Genomic DNA, 12,206 nt, shown 5'->3' with positions numbered 1-12,206 from the left:
TAAAAATATATGTTTATAAAAAATTAAAAATTAAAAAAAAAAAAAGCTAACTTAGTATCATATGCTTTATGAATAAAAGTATCACTAAAACTTGAGGAAATTAATTGAGGAATTTGTAGACCATGGGAAAGTAAAACATTTTAGGGGAAAATATATATATAAGAGAGCTATTCAGTCTGCCTAAATGCAAACATTCCTACAGGGTTCAGAATTTGCTACTAGTTTGTACTAATCAGTATGTCGAATGGCTTAATGGGTATACAGAATAACTCATTACCCTTTGGGAAAAGGCATGCTATTTGGAATGTGTAAAAATATAATCTGCTTGGTTATACTGATTTATAGAAATGTGTCTTGATCATGCTTTGCCAATTGAAAATAACTTTTGAGGAGCAATGGTTATAATCCTCAAAGAACTAGACCTACAGATATTACAAAACGGGACTCTGTGAGTTAAGGTTTTGTTTTCCATAACATAAATCTAGAACAAGTTAACAGTTCCTTACAAAGCAGACGTCCTGGTCAAACAGCTATATTTAGCTATCTTAGCAGTGCTGTGGTCCCAGCTGATGGGACTCCCTATTTCCCTATTCTCACTCCGTATTTCCAAATCTGGATTGGTGCCTCCCAACCTAGCCCACCCCAGGAACTGAGGGTTAAAAATGGCTTTCCCTTGTCCTGAAACTCATCTGCAGACTCTTGGGCTAAGAATTCAGGAGATAGAGTGTGGAGTAAGACACCAGAGACACCACTGCAATCTCTAATGAAGATTAAGTCTGTGTTTGATACTGCTCCTATTCCTTCTAACTGAGACTTTAAGAAAAGATGCATCCACCTAGAAATTTCACAGTGAAAACTCACTATTTTCTCCTCTCCTTTGTGGTAATAAAGCTACTCAATTTCTTTCCCTGATGTTAATCTGTCAGAAACAAGGCTATTTTGATAATGACTATTAATTGTCCAAATGCTGGATTTTTTATATGCTGAATGGTAATTGCTTTGGAGACCTGCAGTCCAATTTATGCCATACTTGAAGCCATTTAAATCTTAGATTTGATACAATTTAAAGTTTAAACAGAAGCCCACGTATAGGAACAAATCATCAGGAATGCAGACTAGCCAAATAGAGAAATAATATAAGGTTGTATTTAGAATGACAGTATTATGTGGAATTTTTAGTTGCAGACTTAAATTACTTTTAATTTTTTTTTTTTGCATTTCATATTAGCTAAATTGCATTGAAAACTGAAAAGAACCATCTAAAAACAACATTATTTGATATGTTTTCAAAGGAATGGCAGCATTTTCTGAACAAAGCCAAAATAAGTGCTGTTCAGAGCTAGGAATTTTCATCAGAAACTCTAGATTTCAGTTCTAGTTTTAATTCAACAAATGAGAGGCTGTAAGCCTATAACAAATCTATATTTTTAGGGCATAAACCTAATATTAAATAATGTACTACAATTTAGCAGACTGATAGAATTAACTCAAATTTATAAAGGATTATAAAAGGGAAATAGCTCAGTAAGAAAATATCTTATAGGGGCACCTGGGTGGCTGAGTCAGTTGAGAGTCTGCCTTCAGCTCAGCTCAGCTGGATCAAGCTCTTCTGAGACCCTCATCAGCAAGGAGTCTGCTTCTCCCTTTCCCTCTGCCCTTCCCCCTGCTAATGTGCTCTCTCTCTCTCTCTCTCTGTCCTGCTCTAACTAGAAAAAAAACAAAAAACAAAAAACAAAACTTTTAAAAAAGAAAATATTTAGTCATTTAATTATTATTACTTAGAAACAAACAAATATATATATTGTTTTAAATAGATATAACCTTGTTTGGGATAGGCCTCAGAGTGTTACTTAAAGTTTAATGTTTGTTTCAAGGCTCCTTTTTAAAAAGTTTTAAGGTATAAGCAATCTTGGGATAAGTTTCATATTGTGATATTTTAAAGTCTAACTAATATCTTTATCTTTCCATGCAATTTTCTTCAGGGTGGTTCTATTAAATGCAATTTCCTTTCTTTCAGTAATGTGGACAAAACCTTTTGCTCTGCAGGCAGTAACTTACTTCATTTGTAATAATTCAAGCATAACTACCTTTTAATGAAATGCCTAGTTCATCTACTAGATTGTAATTTAGCTGGTAAGACTGATTTAACTCCATCTCCCCTCCAAGTTTTTAGCCGAATATAATATGGTATGATATGGTAATATTTTGGATTTTTTCCAAATACATTCAATGTCCAAATCCTTCCCACCCTCCAAGTTTTAATTCAAACCCTACCTTTTCCATAAAAATGCTTAACTACTATGTTTTGAACCAATAACATTGCTGGTATCTGAAGGGCTACTGTGAACACATTTGCTACTTGCATGTGCACACACATGCACACACACAAGTATCCAGTGTGTCTATTTCAATCACTCAGGGCAATGAAATTTAAATCCAAATTGTTCTATAGTTATCTTGTTTGTTAATTTTATTTCTCCCAAAAGATTATAAGAAATAAATCTCTCACATAGTTCTGTATATCTGATAGGGCCTACCATACTCCATTCATTCATTCATTCAACAAATATTTGTTGTGTTTACTATATATTAGTGAATTAGGCAGAGTAAATAAAATAATATACTGACTTCAAGAACTCTCAAAAATAATAATATGTAAAGATAAGAAAATAAGTAATTAAAATAAAGAGTGATTATGCTTGACGATTGCAGGTAAATAGGAAACTAACCACAGGTTGCTATGAAGCAATTATTGGGTGAAAAGAAAATCATATCCAAGATGAAACCTGAAAAATAACCAGGAATTAGCCAGAGTAAAGGGAACTGAGCGATATAATCAAAGAATCCTGGATTTGAAGTTTGAGTTTCTCAAGTTAGCAGTAAAAGATAGAAAAAAATTCTGTTTGACAAAGCTGTTTTTACACTTGGATATATTTCTGCCAACACTGATAACCTGGTCTTCATTCAAGTCTAAGCTTCTTTGATTTCAGGCCTTAAGGTATTTTTTTTTTTTTTTTAACTCTGACACAGGAAAATGCGTCAACCTTGCTTGTGTCTCTTTCTTTTCTTTTTTCTTTGAATGCTTTGGCTGTAATAAGAGATGTACAACAATCATGTTCTTAAATTGCTTTGGAAAACAAGAGTGTAATAAATTCCATTAAGCTGCCAACAATTGAGACAGGGCAGACTCCCGAGGAGAGAAACAGAAGAACAGCAGGAAGACACATTTTAAGGAAGGGAAGGTGGAGAGATAACAAAAACCTTGAGAGCAGCAGGCTTCCACAGAAGAGGAGAAATGACTGCACTGGGAGAGGAGGGCTTTCTTCCTCCTAAATTAATACTCAGGTCCACAAGGGCACAAATTAAGAATAACCCTAACCCCCCAAAAGCTACTGCGTAGTGATCAACTTTTCTTTTACAACAGCAAAGGGGTTTTGTTCATACACAGAGGACACCCCTGTGAACTACGGTGCTCAGAGAGAAGCAAAAATCGGTTGCATTTTTCTATCCCATTAGCTGTTGGCCATCAGAGTATGGGGGAGAAAAAAAAATTTAAATGACAGAGCTCACAAGGACTGCAGTTTTTTTAGCTAGTGACTGTGAGAACTGGTATATGAATCAAAGAAATAAATGGCCTTGACTCTAGAGAAAATGTCCTGAAGAAATTCAAATTGTCTCTTTAACACAGTTTGGGTGAAGAGAACCCAAGATACACTAGAAACTGGCTGATGCTTTTTTATTCGAATTTCTTGGCCTGCTTTTTTTCATCTCTATTGGCTGCCAAGGTCAATGTTTGATATGTTAAAGATTAAAATTACAGATTACAGATTATTTAACTTTTAAATTACAGATTATTTAACTAATACTTCAAAAAAAATCTACAGATTTTTTAACTAATACTTAAAATTACAGATTATTTAACTAATACTTCAAAAAAAATCTTTAGATTAAGCCTTTTTTGGAGAATGAAGATTTAGTATGAATCCATAATAGCTGATTAGTTTAATGCCTTGATTGGACTATTGGAAATAACAGTATTCATTACTCAGAAATTCTATGTGCAGGATAAGAGGATTAAAAATATTAGTTCAGTAAACCATGTAATATTTAAATACAAAGTAGTTAAACTAAAACCAAACATAAAATTTTATTCTCCAAAGTTATTTCCAAATTATAGGAAAATAAATATATTCATTATATATCTATACATTTCAGGGCTAAATGCGGATTTTAAAGTCTGCATTATAGCTCTGATCATTAGTTTTGACATTTGAAAAACTCTGACATTGATTGGTTTCAGGGATTAATTAATTATAAGCTACTTTTTCTTAGTAATAAAAAAAAACCTGCTGGATAATAAGTTATTTCAAGTTTTATGAAATCAGCACTGTCTCTACCTGAATATTAGAGACAGTGCTAGATGTGGGGGAGGGAAGAGGCAGACAGGCCTAAAGAGGAGTAGATATTATAGAATTATTTCCAAGGAAAGACTATAGAATCTATCTTTATTGGTCGGTTATTTATTTATTTATTTATTTGACAGAGAGAGAGAGAGATACAGTGAGACAGGGAACACAAGCAGAGGCAGGGGGAGTAAGAGAGGGAGAAGCCAACTCCCCACCCAGCAGGAAGCCCAGAACCCTGGGATCATGACCTGAGCTGAAGGCAGATACTTAACACACTTAAGACTGAGCCACCCAGGTGCCCCTAACTCTATTATTTTCTATAATGTTTAGTATGGCATCCTATACAAAAAAGTGATTTAAATGAATTTAAATAGAGTAACAAAGATTTTGTAATTTACCATAACAGGTTAAAAGTAGGCCAAAGTCACTGTTAGTCAATATTTTTAAGGACTAGACTAATTAAGCTATGTAATGGATTAGAATCAACTTCAAGCGTAGTAGTGCCAACCTGTGGATGTGTTTTCCTTGCCCTGAACAACATTTTGGTCAAAACTAAGGTTAAGATTCCCTTGTATCAGCTAAAATGTCCATTTCCTTTCAATCTTAGCCTGAGGATTGGTTTATCAACTAAGGTAACTGTGAATTTAGAATTCAAATTCTAAAACCTATAACTCACAAAAAACCTTTCCCCTGATTTCTACAAGTTCTTGTGGCTAATTTTTCCCTTTTTCCTTCAGTCTTCTGGTCTTGCTTGCATCCTTTTGTGTTGTCCTGAATCAGTGTGGACACTCACTAAGCCCCAATCATTTCTCTTGTTCCGTCTCCTCTTACTGACAACAACAACAACAACAACAAAAAAAAAAAAAAAAAAAGAAAGAAAAAGAAAAAGATAAAATCTTGTCCTTAATCATTTATTTAGTAAAAAGTCACATTGTGCCCATTGCCTTCCAACTGTCTCCTCACTCGACCTTCTCTTTTTCTCTTATGGCAACACTCAAAGACTTCCATCTTCTTGGCAATTCTTTCTATACTTAGGATCCTTCAGGGTCTTAGTTCCTACCCCAAAAACTTAACAGTTTTTACAAAAAAAAAAAAAAAAAGACTAAGACCACATCCTTCTTTCTCATGAATATTTTTGTGAACAACATTTCTCCACCTCAATTTTTTTTTTTTTTTTTTTTTTTGGTGCGATTTCAAGACCTTCGCACAGTGCTACACTTCATGAGAAAGAGCAATGGGCATCAACGGGCTCCAGAGTCAATATTGTATATGGGGACTTGATCTCTTTATAATTCAAAACAGGTTTAGATACAATGTTAGACCTGAAGCCTGGGGTGGTGGGGCAGGATGGGAGGGGGTATAAAGACATAAGTAGGATAGATACTGTGTAAGTATTAACAAGAAGGATTTAAAGTAGTTTATAGCAAACAACGCATCAGAGAAAGCCTAACTAGGGACTCCTGTAGAAGTTCTAGCCTCAAATGAGGAAGGGCAGGTGCCACTCATCCTCCCTGTCCACCGCACCTCAGAGGCCTCCAGCTCTTTCAGACATCCTGGGTCTCTGCTGCCCTATGTCCATGCTACCCTTGTGGGTAAAGATAACGATCAGACACGTAAGGAACACAGTTCCTGGTGGTGAAGCTGGATTCAAGATAAAGAAACTTGCTAAAGGAATAAGTTTAGTTTGAAATATGACTGGAAAAATAGGAATATTATGCCTCCAGCTTTTCTAGAATGAAGACATTCAAGAATCTGAAATGACAATATCTACAGTGCCTAATTTCTTGATAATACCTGAAATACGAAATTACACAACCATTATTTCTGTCCCTTTGTTTTCCTCCCTGCCTTCTCCACAAGCATTTAGTAAAACTCAATGATCAGCACCCTGCTAGGACAGGAGGACACAGAGAGAAAGACTGTTCTTGGTTAAGAAACTCAGTAGCTAAGAATGATTCACAGATGTAAATACAGATATGTAAGTAGATATAACAAAAACTGACCACTATGTACTAAAACTAAAGTGAAACAGGGTCTCATGAAAGTGTATAGCACAGGCTAGAGTAGGACGATCAGCAGATCCTTTCTGGGAGAAGGGGCATCTGAACTTGTTTTGAAGGGTACGTAGCTAGCTAGCTACTAAGGAAGAAGGGAAAGGATGTTCTGTGTGGAGGCAACACTAGAGGCAGAAGCATGGAAGAAAGCACGTGGTCTTTCTGAGGCTGTGCAAGTGAATGCGCACAGCTGGAGGAGGGCAGCTATAGTTGCGAGGAGAGATGACAGTGAGACAACGGCAGGACAAGTGAGATGTGCTGAGGATCGATGACGAAAATCCTTGCTCCCTGAGGACGGTAAGGAGGGGCAGGAGCAGAGCTGTGTGGAGGGAGGTCACTAGGGCAGCGGTCTGGATGACAGAGGTGAGACTGGAGGCTGAGCCTCATGTGGAGACAGAAAGTGATCCAAATGAGAAGGAAACCCACATTCAACTGAATCACTGTCAAGCTCACACACACACGACAAGACCTCTCATGACCACCTCTGAGGGGACCCAGGGGAGCAAAAGAGAGGAACTGCTCCACAGCATTTCTTCAGAAGCCTCCCATCCTTTCATTCTCCAGCAGAATCATAGGGCATTCCACCAGGATTCAGATTAGCTGTGGTTCAGGTCTTCGCCTGCCTGGCCTGTTCGGGTACAGGCAAGGTCATCAGGGTGCTATGGCAGAGCCATTTCCCTATACGCAGTAGTGGCTTTGAAAAGATAGGAATAAAGGACTGAGAAGATCATTAAAGTCATAAAACAAACTGGTTGGTGGTTGGATGGGATGTCAAGAGTAATGCCCAAATCAGATGGTTGAAAAGCAAAAAAAAAAAAAAAGAGTAATGCCCAGGTGTCTGCCTGAAGCAAATGCACAGATGACGAAACATCCATGAAGACAGATTATGTGAGTGCCACAAAACAGGATCAGTTTGGAGATGAGGAACCAGTGAGATGGTTTAATTTCAGTGTGGACATGTCAACTTAAGGTGTATTCTTGGGACACCCAGAGAGCAATAACAATAGGCAATTGAATATGTGATTTGGAAGCTCCTGAGAGGGGTCTGGTTTGGACCTGCAGGGAGTTCCAGCCTGTACGTAGTAGTTAAAGCCACAGGAAAATTGAGATCAAACAAGAGAGTGTATTAGTAAAATGAGAGGGCATTTATAGTATCAAAAAAACAAGTTTTTAAAGAATGAATATTCTCAAATAACAAGAAGCATACAACTTGAGTCATCATAGGCAAAGATCTTGAAGAACTCTATCAATTCTATCTCTTTTCTTCTTGTGTCTGGAATGGCTTTTAATTGTTGGGAAAGATCAGATTTACAAAAGGAGATCAGTCACTATGGAAACACGCTATGCAATCAATATCAAATGGGCCATTTTAACAAGAAAAGATAATTAGTTTTTCCCTTAAGTGTACATTTTCATGGTTTTCAATAATCATATATGTTTTTGATCAGAAAGTTCTAGTCAGTTAATGACCTGGTGAGCAGAAGCAAAAACACAAATCTCTTTTCCCCAGGTTGCTTTCTATGAGACATCCCCAACGCAGACATTTTGTGACTTCAATAGCTCTCCATTTCATCAGGGTGTGCAATTCTTCTAACTCCCAGAGCCAGCCTAAAGCTAAATGAACAGTCACAAGGAAGGTATCTTTATTTTTTCCTTCATGGCCAAAACCTTTTAGTTAAGAACATATTGATTTCATGTTAATTGTCAACTATTAGTCTAGGCCACAGCTAAAAGTCTAAATCTGTAACAGATAAAAGGAAAACACACACAAAAATTTTAAACATGCATACAATGTAAGTCTCTTCATTAGTTTATTATTCTACATTCTTAAACTCAGGATACATTCTTATTTAAATAATTGTTACTTTACTAACCTTATCCAAAAAAGCTTGTATTGATGCTTCCCGGTTTGCCATATATGCGATGTATCTATGCCTCCCAATGGAAGCAATTATCTGGGCCTCTTTCTCCAGAAGTTCACATAGAGCAGCTTTCCTTTCAGCTCCAGTGAAAGACTGGTTAATGCGTGCAAATTCTTCTTGCTTCCAGACTAGAAGAATAACATGAAAAACTCTTGAGTTTTTAAAATCCCACATCTTTTCAGAAAAATTTTTTTACCTCATATCCTGACAAACAGTATTTTATTTGTAGGTCAATTTAAATAAAATTATACATGAATATAAGCATCCATATTGTACACCTGACATATGAAAAAATAGGATAAATGGAAGCTGAGAAACTTAAAGCAATAATATTCGAGTCAAATAAAGGGAAGATGAAGGAAATCAGCCCAGATAATGTTACATTATGCCTCCAAGTAACCGCATGCTCCCCCCCAATATTGAAAAATATACGGTTTGGGTGTGTAGCAGCCATGAACATGTACTACTCAGATCCCCCTTCAAGAATACGTGTTTTTGCCAGCTAAGCCAAATAAGGCAGTCAGAAAGACAAATACCATATGATCTCACTCAGATGTGGAGTTTAAGAAACAAAAGAAACGAACAAAGGGGGTGAAAAAAGAGAGGGGGGCAAACCAAGCAGCAGACTCATAACTCTAGAGAACAAACAGATGGCTCCCAGAGAGGAGGTGCGTGGGAGGAGGGGAAACAGGTGATGGGGATTAAGCATCCACTTTTTCGGGTGCCCTGTGGGCTCATTCCGTGGAGCCTGTAACTCTTGATCTTGGAGTTGTGAGATTGAGTGCCACCTTGGGTACAGAGCTTACTCAGAAAAAAAAAAAAGAAAAAAGAAAAGAAAATGATTAAAAAAAAAAGAATAATTTCCCTCAGGAAGATAACCCCTCAAAAGAAGATACACAGAGGGTAACATGTTATTTCCTTCCCATATATAGGTATATAAACATATAAATGTGGTTAATATTTTAATATATATACATTTCCCATATATATATATGTTTAGTAATCTGATATATGTGAAAATACCCATCACTGAATTGTTTTTTACCTTTCCAGCTAAATTCCTCCATAAGATGACTCAAATTTTTTAGTCTTAAAACTAATGATTTTTTTTTTTTAAGATTTATGTATTTATTTTAGCGGCACCTGGGTGACTCAGTTGGTTGAGCAGCTGACTCTTGATTTAAGCTCAGGTCATGATCTGAGGGTCCTGGGATCAAGCCCACAAGGGGCTTTGTGCTCAGCCAGGAATCAGCTTGAGATTCCCTCTCTCCCTCTGCCCCTACCCCTAGTCATGTTCCTCTCTCTCTCTCTAAAACAAATTGTTTCTGGCCTTCTTGTGTTACAACCACTGCCTTTGATAATATCTAGTTTTAAAGTTTTATCAAACTATTTCTTCTTCCTCTCAACTTTCCATTTGAAATCATCCTGATCAGGCCAAGGACATGCCACTGATACTCTTTATAAGAATCCACTCTGTCCCTTACCAGGAATACATTATTCAGACACTGCACAGCTTTGTCTGTTGAAAAAGAAGATTCTTAAATTTAAAAGCTAAATTGTCTTCAGCAAAAGGGTTGCAAATTTAAGGCCTAAATTATGTTATGAAAGTCCAGAAAATCTATGATTGATGAGTTTATCCTTTAAGAGTAGTTCTACCAACGAAAAGAACTTTTAAAAATTTGACAAAATCCATATATCCAAAGGCAGAATATGAATGAAGAGAAAAATTGCTTGCTTGTGGAAATAATAACTGAGAATATTTATCTTATGGGATTATATAGATGTTCCCAGAAAGCAAATAAAAACTGAATGATAAGTAAGCCTATTTTACTTCCAGTTTTACATTAGAAACCTTTGGGACCAATAATAAATTTAGGCCACTAGGATATTACTTAAGCTATTCTACCAACCTCAAATAGCAATATACTACTCTCCTAAGATTAATACTTAAGTCCTGGTGCATATATATATATGCACTCCAATTCATTTATATTCATATATATTCAGACTTCACATTTTACACAAATTATTAGTATGATTTTTTAAAAGGGAACAATCCAGTGAAGCTAATTAGAAATTAAAATAATGGGCTTTCATTCCAACAAAATTCTCCATTAGATGAACAACCTCCTGTAAATTTATAGTAAGGAATAGAACATGGCATCAGAGAAATAGCATGTTGCAACTACCGATAAGGAATAGAAACACACAGGAATCAGGAGTAGATGGACAAAACTTACTTTCTTTCTGAATTCACAGTTTCCAGACCTACCTATACAGAAAAAACATTTATGAAAACAAAAGAGATCCTGCCCCCTTTCATAAAACATATGTTCCATGGGGATGATGATAATAAAAACAAAAACAAAATTAGAATACTGAATTAGTTTTCTAGGACTGCCATAACAAAGCATCATACATTGGGTGGCTTAAAAAACAGAAATTTGTTTATGTCCTCACAGTTCTGGAAGACAGAAGTTCAAAATCAAGGTGATGGCAGGGTTAGTTTCTTCTGAGGGCCTCTCTCCTGGTCTAAAGGGACACCATCCTCCAAAGTCTCTACATGATCTTTTGTGTGTGTGTGTCTCCTAATCCCCTCTCCTTATAAAGACATCAGTCATACTGGTTAGGGCTCATCCATGTGACCTTATTTTTTTCCAAATTACTTTTTCAAAGGTCCTGTCTCCAAATTCAGCTATATTTTGAGGTACTAGGGGCTAGGACTTCAACATATGAATTTTTGGAGGAACACAATTCAGTACATAACAGATGTCAATAGCCACCAATATTTTTAAAGAAAAAGTTATTAAAGGAACTAGTTCATTTGAAAGAATATATTTATTTTATCTCCTTAATTTATCTTCTTGGACAAATAATCCAATTTCCAGGTCCGAAGTTCAACTATAAAATGAAAGGACAGGACTAGTCCTAAAGTCTCTACACATTCTAAAATTTCTGAGATCTAAACTTGAAATTTTCAAATAAGAAATAGCAGAACATACAATATTTTGTCCACCACTAGCAATTGATAATCTGCTTTTTTAAAACCTCATTCACAGACTGAAAGCCTAAATGGAGAGAATCAAGAAAGATTCAGTGAACGCCCAGAGCCAGAGTACGTCAATGGACTCCAGAAGATAGAAGTCAAGATAGATTGAGATCAAGAAATAATAATTAGAGAAGGTCAGAAAATGCCATCAGCACAAGTTAAAACAAGGCAAAGAGTTAGCAGATTCAATTCAACAAATATTTACTACATAAAATGAGCAAGGGTCTTATCAGGCGCCCTCCGTACAAATGTACACAGTTAAGAAAGTGGTGTTTACAGAGAATCATGGACAAGGAAAACAGGCTCTGAGCGTAATTCGTGCTGTCGAGAGAAGTTTCCTAAAGATAATGATCCCTACTCTGAAGTAAGAGTGACAATTCAGATCAATGAAAGGAGTCACCTTCAACATACTGCTACAAGAGGGAAAAAAAAACATAAAAATAAAATAGTGTTGCCTGTAAATGGTATTGACTTTCACCCATTACATTTTCTTACATACTTATATTCATTTTCTTAAAATGATATATTTTGCTTTTATTACCAAGGGACGTATTATCCAAAGGAAAAATAATTAGGGGCTGTAATTCAAACTTTGCAATCGCCACAAGGAGCCACAAGAGGGCAGCAGTTTCAAAGACAACACAAAACAACTTCTAAATTGAGTTTTAGCTTAGAATTTCAGGGCTGGAAGAAAACTAAGAAATGCTTCTCTTCACAGCACTCACCAAACCTGTACCCCTGGGGATAAAAATATATGTTTATCAAAAATAAAAAA

General features: G+C 36.0%; 1 protein-coding gene across 1 annotated transcript in view; it reads right to left on the bottom strand.

The window, feature by feature from the left end:
- The window catches only part of IQUB (IQ motif and ubiquitin domain containing), a 50,364-nt gene that overhangs the window by 18,078 nt on the left and 20,080 nt on the right, over positions 1–12,206 (bottom strand). Inside the window, exon 8 of the mRNA XM_059396487.1 lies at positions 8,335–8,510. Coding sequence (XP_059252470.1) covers positions 8,335–8,510 — 176 coding nt within the window. The remainder of the gene's footprint in view (positions 1–8,334; positions 8,511–12,206) is intronic.

The sequence above is a fragment of the Mustela nigripes genome, chromosome 4 (assembly GCF_022355385.1).
Source record: "Mustela nigripes isolate SB6536 chromosome 4, MUSNIG.SB6536, whole genome shotgun sequence".
Lineage (NCBI taxonomy): Eukaryota > Metazoa > Chordata > Mammalia > Carnivora > Mustelidae > Mustela > Mustela nigripes.
This window is presented reverse-complemented; position numbering and strand designations above follow the sequence as displayed.